The sequence below is a fragment of the Sus scrofa genome, chromosome 6, assembly GCF_000003025.6.
Source record: "Sus scrofa isolate TJ Tabasco breed Duroc chromosome 6, Sscrofa11.1, whole genome shotgun sequence".
NCBI classification, from domain to species: Eukaryota; Metazoa; Chordata; class Mammalia; order Artiodactyla; family Suidae; genus Sus; species Sus scrofa.
This window is the reverse complement of record NC_010448.4, coordinates 44,049,516-44,065,377: the sequence shown is the minus strand read 5'-3', so window position 1 is coordinate 44,065,377 and position 15,862 is coordinate 44,049,516. Positions and strand designations below refer to the sequence as shown.

General features: G+C 55.6%; 1 protein-coding gene and 1 long non-coding RNA gene across 2 annotated transcripts in view; both read right to left on the bottom strand.

Moving 5' to 3' along the window:
• GPI (glucose-6-phosphate isomerase) overlaps nt 1-15,862 on the bottom strand; it is a gene marked incomplete at its 5' end in the record, with an annotated part of 30,958 nt that overhangs the window by 3,954 nt on the left and 11,142 nt on the right. Inside the window, 8 exon segments of the mRNA NM_214330.1 lie at nt 31-160; nt 1,050-1,202; nt 1,345-1,388; nt 1,803-1,863; nt 12,433-12,486; nt 13,801-13,845; nt 14,581-14,652; nt 15,647-15,793. Coding sequence (NP_999495.1) covers nt 31-160; nt 1,050-1,202; nt 1,345-1,388; nt 1,803-1,863; nt 12,433-12,486; nt 13,801-13,845; nt 14,581-14,652; nt 15,647-15,793 — 706 coding nt within the window.
• On the bottom strand, nt 4,614-12,426 carry LOC110260979. Its single transcript, XR_002344637.1, has 4 exons — nt 7,812-12,426; nt 7,357-7,746; nt 7,218-7,295; nt 4,614-7,163 (listed from the first exon to the last, which is right to left on the bottom strand). It is a non-coding gene; the product is annotated as an uncharacterized LOC110260979 (long non-coding RNA).

The window sequence follows — 15,862 nt, the reverse complement described above, 5'->3', positions numbered from 1 at the left end:
GTACTCCTGCCCAGGCCAGATGGGCCCTACCTTGGTGGATGAGCTGGTAGAAGGCATGCTGGCCATTGGTCCCTGGCTCCCCCCACACAATGGGGCCCGTCTGGTGGTCCACACGGGTGCCGGACTTGGTGATGTACTTCCCGTTGGACTCCATGTCACCCTGGAACGGGGCCAGAAACCCAGCCCTCGATCTGCAAGTCTTGCTCCTTTGTGCCCCACACCCCACGCCTGTCTGGATGCACCGGGCTCACCTGCCCTGCCCTGCCCTGCCCCTGCGAGATGTCCACGGGCACCATCCTGGTATCCCCCTCATCTGTGAGCGCACAGCCCACAAGCTTGCTGGTGTAGGCTGCTCTGAAGGACCCATGAGCAGGAGAAGGTGGGTACGGAGGTCCAGGGAGACCCTCCCTCAGAGTAGAAATTGGTCACAAAATCTTCAGCTAACTTAAGGGAGAGGCAGGCTGGGGTCCAGAGGCTACAGCCTTTGAGGATCGTCACCTCAACTAGACTCTGGGCCTGGGGGGCCTTGGCCCCTCCTCCCACCCCAGGACCCACCTTCCAGTGTTGGTGAGTCTGCTGTTTCTACCCAAGGGCTGCAGAGCAGGGACAGGACTGTGCTCAACAAAAGCAGAGACAGACACGGATGGGCTGTCCACAGCTGAATCTGGCCCAGGAGAGGGGCTGCTCCAGCAGGGAGATGCCAGGGGCAGAGGGCTGTGAGGGCCAAAGATGCACCACAGACTGGGTGCAAATCCGCTTTTCTGGAGGGACCCGTAGGGGTCCCAGGTCCCTACTGGGGGACTCCAAGAAGGAAGTGGCCCAGCTGAGGCTCATGCCCTGAGCCAAGCCACGGCCTGACTGGTCAGGGCCCATGATAACTGGTCATGCCCTCTTCTGGGAGCCAAACTCGCCTGACAAAGATTCACCACGAGATGGGGAGCACAGGTGGGCTTTGGACATGGCCAGGGGTATCGGGAAAACGGCCCTTGGAGGAGCTCCAGAACCTGGGCCCCCTGACCCGGGGCCTGGCCTGGCCTGGCAGCTGATACCTGCTGGAAGTAGGCAGCAAAGCGGTGCAGGTACTGGTCATATGGCAGCATGGCGTGCGTCTCACACCCAAAGAAGTTGATGTACCAGATACCCAGCAGAGCCAGCAGGACGGGGGCGTTCTTCTCCAGGGGTGTCGTGCGGAAGTGCTGGTCCTGAAATGAGAAGGGGGCCAGGGCACTGAGGGGCGCCAAGGAGCTGCCCCAGAGGGACGGAGGCGGGGTGAGGTGGGGCGAGCTGGACCAGCCGTGTGCCTCCGGCCAGTGCCTGGCAGAGGACACACCTCTCGTCACTTACCATCCAGTGAGCCCCCGAGAGCAGCTGCTCGAAGTTGTCAAACCCTATGACACAAAAGCAGCGTCAACAGAAATGGCCATGCCCTATGCCTCCTGGCCACAGACGCAGCTTCTTCTGGAATCAGGGAGAGTCTGGCGGTGGAGCCAGAAGAAACAGGATCCGGGAGAACCTGGGCCGGCAGAAAGCCTCTCTAATCAGTCAGCTCTGTGCACACAGGCGGCTCTAACGCCACCTGGCATGGGAATGAACAGGACCACGGCTGTGAGGGGCAGGGAGACAGGCCAGCCTGCAAACCTGAAAGAAAACTCGGCCCTGCCCCCCTGACCCGGAAGAATGGTGCCAGCCCAAGGCAGAGTGGCCAGCATTTTGTGGGGACTGGGAGGTGTTCAGGGACACAAGCCCCCACCCTGACCTTAGACTGCGGCACTGTCTCCCAAGACAGGAGCACACACACTCACCCACGTGCAGGGCAATGGAGAGTCCGATGGCTGACCAGAGCGAGTAGCGGCCTCCCACCCACTAGGAGAGACAGGAAAAGGTGCTGAGGAAGGGTTGGCGCACCCCGCCCCCCCTCCCTCCTGCCGTGAAACCTGTCCCCTGAGAGCCACGCTTGAGGTGCAGCTTGGAGGGCCTGGGCCCAACCCACCTTTGGGAAGCAAGACAGCAGGCCAGGCGCTGGCGCTGAGCTGACCGACAGGGCAGACTACACATGGGACTGACCAGAACCACAAGACTCAACCCAAGACCTTACCGTGGCAGGCCCCACCTCCTCAGCCACCGACAGACCCAGCGCCTCATACCTGAGCCAGATCGGGCCACCTCAGCCACCGACAGACCCCACAGCACCTCATACCTGAGCAGCCAGATCCGGCCTCCTCAGACACCAACAGACCCAGCGCCTCATACCTGAGCCAAGTCCAGCCTCCTCAGACACTGACAGAACCAGCGCCTCATTCCTGGGCCACCTCCGGCCTCTTCGGACACCGACAGACCCACCTCCTTGGACCCACCTCCTTGGACAGTAACAAATCTGAATCCCATACCTGCGTCTGGCCGTGCCTCCTAGGACACCAAGAGACCTCAGGACCCATGCCTGTGTCAAACCCTAACAGACCCAGCGCCTCATACCTGTGCCTACACACACTCCCTTTGAACAACCAAAGATCTCCTGCCCGGCCTTGGCCCCCACCTCCTCCGATACCGACAGACCCAATGCCTCATACCTGGGCCTGGAATTGCCTCTTCTGATGACGGATCCCGAGCCTCATACCTGTGCTCATTCCCGACTCCTCAGGCTGTATTGACAGATGCAGCCCTGCCTCCCAGGACACTTACAGGCCTAAGGGCTCATACCTGGCTTGACTGATCTTCAGCCTTAGCCGGAGACACACTGAGGTTGACCACTGACACTGTGCCAGCTCCTGCCACAGTGCAGACTCTACTTTGTATCGTCAGAGTCCTAAGAACTCCATTCACATCTTCCTGAAAACTATTGAGGGGCACCGACTATGTGCCCAGCATAGGCAATGGAAACAATCCACGGGGTGGGGGGGAGTTACAAATGAAACAATCATGCCAATAAATGTGAAACTGAGATACAAGTGCTTGGGAGAAAGGAAATACAGTACTGAAACCAATTATAAAGGACCCTGCGGGTGCATGAGCCTAGAGCTGAAGCAAGAACAAGCATTACCCAGAGAAGCACTGAGGGAGGAGAAGCATTCCAGAAGCCAGAACAGCACATGTGAAGGTGCTGTGGCAAGAGCAGGCTTTCTCAAGAGTGAGAGAATTAAGCCCCACAGACAATACTTTGAGTGGCTTTATTTACGATACTCCCAAGGTTGGTCCAAGGTTAGTTTCCAGATGCAAAGGAGAGATGCTAATTCATTGTATCCAATGGGTGCCTTGGTGCACTAGTGCTTAAATTTTTTATTTTTTTATTTTTTTATTTTTAGGGCCGCTCCCACAGCATATGGAGGTTTCCAGGCTAGGAGTCCAATCAGAGCTGTAGCCACCAGCCTGCGCCAGAGCCACAGCAACAAGGGATCCGAGCCGAGTCTTTGACCTACACCACAGCTCACGGCAATGCCAGATCCCCAACCCACTGGGTGAGGGATTGAACCCATGTCCTCATGGATACTAGTTACCACTGAGCCACAACAGGAACTCCCCATTAGTGCTTAATTCTCTTCTGAGAGCCCACTGAGATAGGCTGGGCAGGAAGAAGCATGGTACAATCTGGAAGGTGAAGGAAGGAGTGAGAACTGGAGGGTAGAAGCTGAGAGGCAAGGCTGGAGAACAAAAAAGTCTGTGGGTGAGATGAGAATGGAAGCAGGACACCACATAGGAGCCCCAGTGGTCATTCGAAAAATGATGCTACCCTGAATAGAGGGGTGCAGAATGCTGATTCAGGACGTTCAACTCAATAGGATGAACTGGAAGAATGAGAGGATCAAGTGTGGCCCAGAGGTTCTGTCTTGGGTAATGAATGACGGGGCTCTTTACCTGGAAGGGGTCTGGGTTTGGAGGAACCTTACCTGACAGTCATAGTCCCACAGACCATACCATGCCTGACACAGGCTCTCAGATCTCACCTAACACACTCAATTCCAGAAAATGGACTGAACGGATGGCCAGCCCTCAGACTGAGAGATTCCAGGCTGCTACGTTCAGGTTCTCCGACTTCACTTTTGTTTTGGGAGAGCCCAAAGCCCTGCAGAGCCCAGCAAAGCGGGCGTCTGATTTGAGCCTCTGAGACCTCAAATCAGCACCAGGGATCTCTAGACCTCCCTCTTACCTGCAGTCAGTCTCTCAGACCACACCTTATCCATGGACCTCCTCGGTCAGTTCTATATTCTATGCCTCACCTGCTCCAGAGCCTCAGACCTCACCCTGTCTCACCAGGTATAATCTAACCTTTTTCCTCACTTGGTTAATCCAGATCCTGCCAACCAGACTCCAATGCAACAGACCGCTCCTTGGACTGGTTTCAAGTCCTCAGGCCTCTGCAACACCCTAAGCTCTGCCCATCACACCTGAGTGGGGTGCTAAGAACAGGTGGCTGACTGGCTCAGTGCATTCTACCTCTCCTACCTGAACACAAGACCTCCCCAGGCAGTCCCAGATGTACATACCTGTGATGACCCCAGCCTTCCCTCGATTAGAGTCCATGCTACTCACCTAACTGTGCCTGATCCTGACCACCAAGGGCCGCCCCTGCACCTGACCTACCTCTTCAGGCCTTACCAGCCACAATGATTATGAATTTATTTTTCTTCTTTTTTTTTTTTTTTTTTTTTTTTTTGCTTTTTATGGCTGCACCCGAGGCATATGGAAGTTCCCAGGCAAAGGGGTCGAATCAGAGCTGCAGTTGCCGGCCTACACCACAGCTCATGGCAACGCTGGGTCCTTAACCCACTGAGTGAGGCCAGGGGTCGAACCCATGTCCTCATGGATGCTAGTTGGGTTTGTTACTGCTGAGCCACGATGGGAACTGCTGTCCATGTGACCTCGATCCAGAAACTCAGTGACAAAGCCAGGTCAACATCGCAGCACTGGGTACAGACGCAGTGGCTTCACCTGGGAGGCAGGCTCCCACTCCGGTACCTCACACTACAGGGTTCCACACCTGTCAGAGGCAGGCTCCAGACAGCTCAGCTAATAAGCCAGGCTTCACTTACCTTTCTGTGCTTAACCCTGACTCCTCACATCTCAACCAACAGACCCAAGTCCACCTCCCTGAGCCCAACTCAAGACTCCTCCCATCTTCCTGAGAGATCTGGCTCTGTCTCCATGGGCCTGATTTCTGCTCCAGGCCTAACATGAAAGACCCAGGTCTATCGTCTATGTTGGACTCGGCTTTTCATGTCTCGCAAACAGAACCTAAACTACCAACCTCTGCTTAACCGCGGCACCAACACCTCACCAAGGAGCCTCAGACCTCATCAGACACAAGTATCTCTGCATATCTGTGCTCAGCAGACCCCACCTGAGAGATGTGGTTCTACTACCTGTGACTAACCCATGCCCCCCAGGCCTAACCTCTAGGACCTGGGTCAACACCCGAGTCAGATCCATGCTCCAAGGACTTCGTCTGTAAGACTCAAGTGTACATAGGTCTGGCCTCAAAGTATTTCCTTGACAGCCGCATCTACCGACCCCAGCTAACTTAGGGCCCCCAGATCTCCTATAAGCCCAGTATTCTGCCTACCTACAGAAGACCCCATGGCACAGGCCTGAACTGGGGCTGCTCTACCCACCAGGGCTTTACTATGGTTCTTCAGGCCTCACAAAAAGACCAGGGGTACATACCTCTGCCTGAATCCAACACCTGAAAGAGCCAACTCTACCCACCTGCATTCAACCCTTACGCCTTAGGCCTCCTCAAGACTACACTTGGCAGGAGTTCCCGTTGTAGCTTAGTGGTTAACGAATCCGACTAGGAACCATGAGGTTGCGGGTTAAGGATCCAGTGTTGCCGTGAGCTGTGGTGTAGTTGCAAACGTGGCTCGGATCCTGCGTTGCTGTGGCTCTGGCGTAGGCCGGTGACTACAGCTCCGATTCGACCCCTAGCCTGGGAACCTCTATATGCTGTAGGAGTGGCCCAAGAAATGGCAAAAAGACAAAAAAAAAAAAAAAAGACTACACCTGGCAGACAGGCTTGGCCCGATGGACCAATTCTACCTACCTGTGCGACTTGACCCTGGCTCTTCAGACCATACCTAGAGGACCAGTCTGTATATGACCCTGGGTCCTCAGACTGCACCTAGTGGATCAGCTCTGCCTACCTGTCTCTGAGCCTGGCTCTTCCGACCATACCTGATGGGCCAACTCTACCTACCTATACATGACCCTGGGTCCTCAGACCGTAATTAGAAAACAAGCTCTGCCTACCTGAACTTGACCTTGGGTCCTCAGACCATACCCAGGAGACCAGTTCTACCTACCTGTACATGACCCTTGGCTCTTCAGACCATAGCTGATGGGCCAACTCTACCTACCTGTACATGACCTTGGGAGATCAGACCATAATTAGAAAACAAGCTCTGCCTACCTGTACGTGATCCTGGGTCCTCAGACCGTACCTGACAGACCAGCTCCACCTACCTGTACATGACCCTTGGCTCTTCAGACCATAGCTGATGGGCCAACTCTACCTACCCATATGACTTGACCCTGGCTCTTCAGACCATACTTAGAGGACCAGCTCTGCCTACCTGTACATGACCCTTGGCTCTTCAGACCATACCTGGCAGACCAGCTCTATCTACCTGGACAAGATCCTGGGTACTCGGATCATACAAAGCAGACCAGCTCTACCTACCTATCTCTGACCCTGGCTCCTCCAACCATACCTGATGGGCCAAGCCCACCTACCTGCGTGGCTTGACCCTGGCTCTTCAGACCATCCCTGATAGGCCCACTCTTACCTACCTGTACATGACCCTGGGAGATCAGACCATAATTAGAAAACAAGCTCTGCCTACCTGTACATGATCCTGGGTCCTCAGACCATACCTGGTAGAGCAGCTCCACCTACCTGTACATGACCCTTGGCTCTTCAGACCATTCCTAGCAGACCAGCTCTGCCTACCTGTCTCTGACCCTGGCTCCTCCAACCATACCTCAGGGGCCAACCCTACCTACCTGTGTGGCTTGACCCTGGGTCTTCAGACCACACCTGATGGGAGAACTCTACCAACCTGTACACGACCCTGGGTCCTCAGACCAGCTCTGCCTACCTGTACAAGACCCTGGGTCCTCAGACCAGCTCTGCCTACCTGTACAAGACCCTGGGTCCTCAGACCAGCTCTGCCTACCTGTACAAGACCCTGGTCCTCAGACCAGCTCTGCAGACCCTAGCCTCTGCCTACCTGTACAAGACCCTGGGTCCTCAGACCAGCTCTGCCTACCTGTACAAGACCCTGGGTCCTCAGACCAGCTCTGCCTACCTGTACAAGACCCTGCCCCCCCCTACCACAGACCCTGGGTCCTCAGACCAGCTCTGCCTACCTGTACATGACCCTGGGTCCTCAGACCAGCTCTGCCTACCTGTACAAGACCCTGGGTCCTCAGACCAGCTCTGCCTACCTGTACAAGACCCTGGGTCCTCAGACCAGCTCTGCCTACCTGTACAAGACCCTGGGTCCTCAGACCAGCTCTGCCTACCTGTACAAGACCCTGGGTCCTCAGACCAGCTCTGCCTACCTGTACAAGACCCTGGGTCCTCAGACCAGCTCTGCCTACCTGTACATGACCCTGGGTCCTCAGACCAGCTCTGCCTACCTGTACAAGACCCTGGGTCCTCAGACCAGCTCTGCCTACCTGTACAAGACCCTGGGTCCTCAGACCAGCTCTGCCTACCTGTACAAGACCCTGGGTCCTCAGACCAGCTCTGCCTACCTGTACCCTGGTCCCACCCTCCCTACCTGTACAAGACCCTGGGTCCTCAGACCAGCTCTGCCTACCTGTACATGACCCTGGGTCCTTGGAGCATACAAAGCAGACCAGTTCCACCTACCTGTCTCTAACCCTGGTTCCTCCAGCTGTTCTTGATGGGCTAGCTCTACCTACCTGTATGGCTTGACCATGGCTCTTCAGACCATACTTAGTGAACCAGCTTGCTTACCTGTTCACAACCCTGGGTCCTCATGCTGTACCTAGTGAACCATCTCTACCTACCTGTATCTAACTCTGGTTCCTTCCACATACCTGATGGTCAGGTCTGCCTACCTGTACATGACCCTGGGTCCTCAGACCACAGCTGGCAGACCAACTCTGTATACCTGTCCATGACGCTGAGTCCTCAGCTCATTCAAAGGAGACTAGCTCTACCTACCTCTCTCTTGACACTGGCTCCTCCAGCCAGAGCTGATGGGCCAACTCCACCTACCTGAATGGCTTGACCCTGGCTCTTTAGACCATACTTAATGGACCAAGTCTGCCTACCTGTCTCTGACCCTGGCCCCTCCAGCCATATCTCAGGGTCAGGTCTGCCTACCTGTACAGAATCCTGGGTCCTAATGCTGTACCAGTAGACCAGCTCTGTCTACCTGTACAGGAGTGATTCTGACTCCTTAGGCTGTACTTAGTAGACCAGCTCTACCTACCTGTACATAATCTTGGATCCTCAGAGCAGGCTTATTGGACCAGTTCCACCTACCTGTCTGACCTGGGCTCCTCCAACAATACCTGATGGGCCTACCTGCATCTTGACCCTGGCTCTTCAGACCATACCTAGTAGACCAGCTCTGCCTACCTGTGCTTGACCCTCACTCCTCAGACCATACCCAGCAGACCAGTGCTACCTACCTATTGATGACCTTGGCTCCTTACATTGTATCTAACAAACCAGCTCTGCCTACCTGTGTGCTTGACTCTGGCTCCTTGGGCCACACCTGGCAGGTCAGTTCTACCTACCTGTGCTTGCTCTCGGCTCCTGAGGCTGCCCCTGGCAGGCTAGCTCTGACTACCTTTACCTCATCACGGCAGGTCACAGCTCATCGAAGACATTTGGTTCTTCTTACCTGGACTTGGCTGTGACTCTGAGATTGCACTGGACAGACCTAGTTTTGTGAACTTGCCCTAATCCTGACTCCACAGACAAACCCTACTCTACCCACCTGTGCTTAACTCAAACTGACAGACCCATGGATAAAACTTGTGCAAGATGCTGATCCATAGACCTTACCTGAGAAATTCAACTGCACATACCTGTGCCTGGCTGCAAATCCTCAAGAAACCTCTACAAGACAGATAGGGATGCAGTTCCACCTACCTACCTCGACCTTACCTGGGAGATCCAGACAGTCTCAACCATGCCCACTGCCAGCTCCTCAGATCTCACCTGAGATACCTACCTCTATCCACCTGTATTCACTCCAGATCCTCAAAGGTCACCTAAGAGGTCCAGTTCTTTCTAGATGAGCCTAACCCTGGCTTGCTCCTCAGGCCTCACCTGACAGATCTGCTCTACCTACCTGTGCCTGACTTCAACTGTGGGATGGACTTTAATGAACCTAACACAGCTTTTCAACCTACCTCTGGCTTGCTCTTGGTTTTATAGATGTTCCCTAAAACAATCAGTTCTATTCCCCTGTGGTGGACCCTAGCTCCGCAGATTTGGAATGCAAACCAGGGACTGACCTCAGCAGCTCTGACCTTACCTGTTTTAAGAACCAAACGGACATACCTGGATCTCACAAACCTCAAACCTCACCCAACAGACCTGTTTTGTGTACCTGAGACAGACCCAGAATTCGTGAACCTTCCAGGTGGATGGATGCAGTGCTCCACCTCTTTACCTGACTCTGGTTTTTCAGTCTTTTCCCCAGGGAACCGAGGACCATCTCCAGAACCATCAACCTGAGCATCACCAGAGCTCCTCAAACAACACCTGAGGACACAGTCTGACCTGGACCTGATCGTGGATTTCCAGTTTCCATCTGTCATACTCAGCTCTTACTGAGTCTGTGCTTACCTTCGGCTCCCGCATCCTTACCCATTTCTGCCTGGATGGACCTAATCTGGCTTCTAGGCCTCCCCTAGTTAAACACACCTGTCTGATTCCAGCTCCTGAGACCTCCGACAGACATGGTCTAGAGATGACCCCTGGCAGACTCCACTGTGCAAACCTAACCTGAAAAGACTCTTCCCTGGGAACTGACAGATTCCCAGCTGCTTACCTCGGCCTGGGGGAAACCTCAGAAGAGCCCACGGGTGCCAGTGTCTGAGTGACATGGGCCTCCGACCCTTCTAGAGACAGAGTCTCTGGATAGTTATCTAACACGAGCCTCTTATTCTGAGTCTTACCGACATGGCTCCTCAGTCAGCTCACCGGTCTGTTCTTCACCTGCCCCAACTCCCTAGTCCTCACCTTTTAGAAGCAGGTGCATCCTGACCTCCCCGTCATCTGGTTCCTCAAACGCCATCCAGTCAGACCCCAATGCCACCTAGCATGCCTCATGCTGGCTATGGATCCTCAGAGGCCCCTACAATACTCTGAGCTCTGCCCATCACACCTGGTCAGGATGCTGAAAACCTGGTGGTTGACCTGGTGGAGGGGACTTACCTATGTTTGCCTAAGCCTGAGTTCTAATCACCTCACTTGAGGGATGAGCCACCCACGGCCTGAAGCTCTCTTTTCAGAACCAGAGAGACTCCAGCGAATACATCTTAAATCAGATTCATGGATCTGGGTTTAAGTACCTGTACATGACTTTGGCTCCTCACACTCCACTCGAGAGAACCATCTCCAAATATCTGAATTCCTCCAGAATTCACAGACCCCACCTGTACCTTTACCTGTACTGGTGCCTCCTCAGAACTCACCTGTGCCTGTCCTGGCTCCTCTTCAGACCTCAGCAGCCCAAATGAGCTCTCCAACATGTGCTGACTCTGGCTGGGCCCTGAAGGACCCCACAGTTTACCACACCTCTGCCTGATCCCGACGCACGAGGCTGCCCCATGACTGAGCCCAGCTGATGGGGCCTCACCACTTACATGTACCTATGCCAGACCAGACTCTTCTGATGGTACCTCAGAGCCAGCACAATATCCTTAAGTCTATCCTGACTCCTCTATCTCACCTGAGAGGCCCTAGATCCAGAAATTTCACCTATCCCTGGATCTTCAGATGTCACTTTCTCAATTCAGCAATATACACCCTTAGTGACCTGGGCAAGTTCCTCCATGTCTGGCCTGGCCCAGGAGGCCTCCAGTGCGCCTACCCTGGCCACTTGGGCCTCACTGGCCAGCCCCTGCCCCACGTTCCTGTGCCCAATTCGCATTCCTAGGTCTTACCTGGGAGACTCAGGTCTCTCCCTAAGCCACACCCCCCACTCAGCTCTGCAGGCTGGGTGGTTACAGGCAATGAAAACCCAGGCTGGGACACAGCCCTGCTGTGCTGGGCTCCTTGGCTCGCGGGAGCCCCCCCACATCCCTGACCACCGCCTGCTCAGGCTCCAGATCCTGGGGAGGAGGTGGAAGGCGCCTCCCCTCCTGTGTCAGGCATGCAACATTTGTTAGACTCTGCACAGTCTCTCTTGACCGGGGTTCCTCATCTGAGCCACAGGATGCAGAAAAGGATCTGAGTGACTCTTCTCAATCCTTCCAAGGATGGTACATTAACTAGGCCCATTCTAGAAAGAAGGTAACTCATTACACACAACAGATGCCTTAGAGCTTCAGGGCTGAATTCTCTTCCAGGCTCCAAGGCCTTTGGGACATTCAAAAGAGAGGACAGCTCCAGATGCTGCCGCCCAGCACAGAGCTTCCAGTATAAAGCCCTGGCAACAGCCCCAGTGGGGAAATCCCAAGTGGATGATGCTCTCTTAGGTACACCTGCCGCGGTCACGTGTTAGAGCCACACTCATTGCATTCACAGCACCCACGCCACACCCTGCACTGCCTCTCTGCACCCCCAAGCCTTCCCTGCACCCTGCAGCTGGAGCCCTTCTCACCCCTCGGCCGCACTCAAGCAAGCTGCAAGGAAAGCACCTGCACACTGCTTGGCACTGGCTCTGGCTCTAGCAGACTTGAGTCCCTGTGACGCCTGTCACTGGAGTAGCCTGCAGTGCTGCCACTCAGGCAATATTTGCTCTGCAAGCTGCCCCGCAGGACCTCTCCCTGGGGCCTGGCACCTCGTCTCCGCAGCCCTCCAGCTGCTCCTGCAGCTCCTTTCCAGGCCTGCCCAGTCACACCTCCGGCCTCACCCTGCCCCTTGGCCTTTAATGACTGCGGCTGCTGTTCAGGGAAAGGTCATCACTGAGAATAACTCAAAACCTCAGCTTAGCGAGGGGGACAGGGTGGCTCTGGTTACTCCATGGTGGGGGCTGCCGGCAGGCACCCAGGGGAGTGTCACCTGGCCTGGCAAGCTTGGCCCTTCCCTTGGAGGGAGTGGAAGCCTGATCCTGCTTCTGAGCTGCTTCTGCCCCACAAGCCTCTCTGAGGACCTCCTGGCTTCTCCCAAGACCAGGCATGCAGCAGGTGCTCAATTACACGCTGACCTGACCTCACAGCCCCTCCTCTGCAGCTTGCCTTGGCAAAGGACATGTAATTCACCCACCACAGGGAAGTGCTTTTACTTACATCCCAGAACTCGAACATGTTTTGAGGATCAATTCCAAATTCCTTCACTTTGGTCTAAAAAAGGGCAAAGGGAGAGAGGGGGAAGGAAGCCTGGGTTAGGGAGTTCTGGGGAACGAGAAGGCGCATCGCGCGAGCCGCCGCGGCAGCATCCCCACCTTCCACAGAGCCCCCACTGGGCTGGGCTGGTTGACCTGGGAGTCCAGGGCGGGACCGGGACCTGCCCACCCCCGGAGCTGGATACCAGGCCAGCTCGCCTCTGGCGCACCTGTGGCACCCGTGGGGCCCTCTCATTGAAGGGGGGCTGCTCACCCAGCGCAAGGACCTGGCCCATACGCTGCACTGCAAGAGCCGCCTTCTGGGTGCGACCCCCCCAAGACTTCTGGGAAACCGAGATCCTAGAGCTGGAACCCTAGTGTGGGCAGGGGCTGCCTCCCAGGACAGGAAACACACAGCCCGGAGCCCGGCCCAGCCCTTCCAGTACTGGGATGGCGTCTCCAGCCCAGGAAGCCTTCAGGGGATGACCGGTCCTGTTCCATCCCTGGGCAGACAGAGTCAGCAACCCCTCCCTAGGCCCCAAGGAGACATGGTACCGGCCAGGCTGAGCTCTACCTGCAGGAGGCAGACAGTGGTCTGTGGCTGGCCACCCTTAAGGCGTCCTCGTGTGTCCTCCCCAGGCAGGTGAGCAATGGAGGCATGGGTGGGGGTAGGGGAGGGTGGCACGGAAGGGGTGGGCGTCGGGAGGACCTGAGTGTGGTTCCAGCACAAAGCCCATCACACAGTAAGCTCTCAGCAAGGTCTGCCTTCCTTGTGACTCATGGAATGCAGCCCCTGCCTGCCCTGCACTCCACCCTACCAGGCACAAGCTGGGCCAGGAGGAACTGGCAGATGGGTAACCACGTTCTAATCCCATGTTCTAATCCTGGCATCACTGACTCACGCAATCACTGGGCAAAGTCATCCCCCTTCACTGGGGCTTAACTAACACCCTCAAGTGAGAAATGGGATGCAGCCCCCCATGACTCAGCAAATCCCATGTGAGGAGAGGCCAGCGGCAGGGAGGCCGAGCACAAGGGAGTCCCGTGCGTGGAATGTTCTGGGTATCAGCCAGGCCTGGGAGAAGGGAGAGGATAACGTGATCTCACCAAAGCCAAGTCCCTTGTAGCGGCAGAGATTTGTCTGCCTCACAGAAAAGGCAAGGATGCTTTGCAGCTCACATCCTCCAGAGGCACCCAACCCTTCTACCCCATCAGCTGAGCCAAGATCCTGCACCTGTGAAGTGCATCTCAGCTTGTGGATTTTGGAAGGCCATGACCCTGACCTGGCCTGGGGCCTCCCAGGGAGCAGTACGGGAACCCCCATGGCACTTACAGTGTTGGTAGACAGGGCGACAAAGTGCTTTGCGACTGCAGAGGGCTGCAAGAGAGGAGATGAGTTACACCACAGCCATCCTGCGGGCCCCCCAAGCGTAGTGACCCTCCTGCCTCTGGAGAAACCAAGGTCCTGAGGTGGGGGATGACCCCACTGCGCCTAGTCCTCGTTTCCGAGGCTGCTAGAGGAGCCCCGTGTCAAGGCAGAGAGGACAGGGGTGGTCAGAGGCCGGCCAGCCCATCCTACCCACGTGCCTCCCCTGTAAAGCTGATGTGGCCAGGGGTGGAGAGGATCCCACAGGACCGGTGGCCCTAAAGAAAGGGTCCTCAGTAGTGCGAGCAGGGTCTGCCACATTTGGCTTGTCTGGGCTGGCAAAGCCAAGTACCTTTTTATTTTTTTCTTTTTACGGTTGCACTTGCAGGATATGGAGGTTCCCAGTCTAGGGGTCCAATTGGAGCTACAGCTGCCGGCCTATGCCACAGCCACAGCCACGCCAGATCCGAGCCAAGTCTAACCTACACCATAGCTCACGGCAACGCTGGATCCTTAATCCACTGAATGAGGCCAGGGATTGAACCAGCAACCACATGGATCATAGTCGGATTCATTTCTGCTGCTTCGCGGACGGGAACTCCAAAGCCAAATATCTTAACCAGAAGGGCTACCTCTTGGTGCCAACTTCAGGAGAAAGAGGGCTACAGGGCTAGGCGTGGCCTCGAAAGGGGATGGGCAGACCCACCCTGCCCCTCCCAGTCCGGGCACTGCCCACCCAGGACTCACATCCTTGGCTGACTGAAGAAACCACTCCTTCGCCGTCTCTGCATTTGTGATGGTCTCCTGGGTGGTGAAGGTCTGCAGGCAGAAAGCACAGCAGTTGGTCCCTCGCCAAGGTCGCTGTGTCCTTGAGCCTGAGCTCAGCCATGGAGGCTGAGTGGGTGACCAGTTATCACACGGAGCTGTACGTTCAGGTCAGTGTTACATCCCCACACGACGTCCCCTCACGTGTCCACAAAGACTCACCCAGTGGCTGTGTCTGGGGCAGGGGCCTGGAAGTAACAGTGTCACTCTGCTCTGTGATTCCAGGACTTCACACACAGAGGAAGGGGAAGGCTAGTAAGAGCCATAACCCCACCTGCCCCCAGCAAACCTGCTAGTGGTCAAAGGCCAGAGCCTCTTTCAGGAGAGGGGCTGCGGCCATGCCTGGGCTCTCTTCAGCCCAGACTAGGCTGTATCTCAGAATTGATGGAATAATTTTTTTCTTTTTCTTCTTGGGGCCGCACCTGTGGCACATGGAGGTTCCCAGGCTAGAGGATGAATCGGAGCTGTAGCCTCTGGCCTACACCACAGCCACAGCAATGCCAGATCCTTTACCCACTGAGCAAGGCCAGGGATTGACCCTACATCCTCATGGATACTAGTCAGATTTATTTCCACTGAGACACAATGGGAATTGACGGAGTTCTTAATATTGGATACACACGGATATGAGTGAATGAGGCGTAAAGGACAAAAACCAAAATGCTTACACTATCTGGACACGGCTCTGGGATCAGAAAGGAGCAGATATTAGGCACAGATCTCTGGGAAAGACGGGAATGGTCCCAGAGGGAGCACAGATTCAACAAAGTGAGTGAATAGAGCTCAAGATGAAGGCTCGTATGGACCAGTTTGAACTGTCACTAGGGAAACTGTCTGCCACCAGATAAGGAACAGTCTGAGGGCAGCTGTGCTGACCTCATCCAAAAAGCACGGCTGGCTCAGGGCAGGGGCAAAGCACCCATGCGCCCTGCCCCCACCCCCCCAACACACACAGGACAGGGAGCCAGGCTGGGTCTGAGGCCCATACCTTGGAGGCAATGATGAACAGGGACGACTCGGGGTTCAGGGTGGCCAGCGTTTTGGCAATGTGGGTCCCATCAATGTTGGAGACGAACCAGACCCGGGGGCCTTCTGCAGAGTACGGCTTGAGGGCTTCCGTCACCATGAGGGGTCCCTGTGGGGAGGGAGATGAAGCATCAGGAAATAAGATCCCAGAGCCCACAAGAGGCAAGGACAGCCAGGG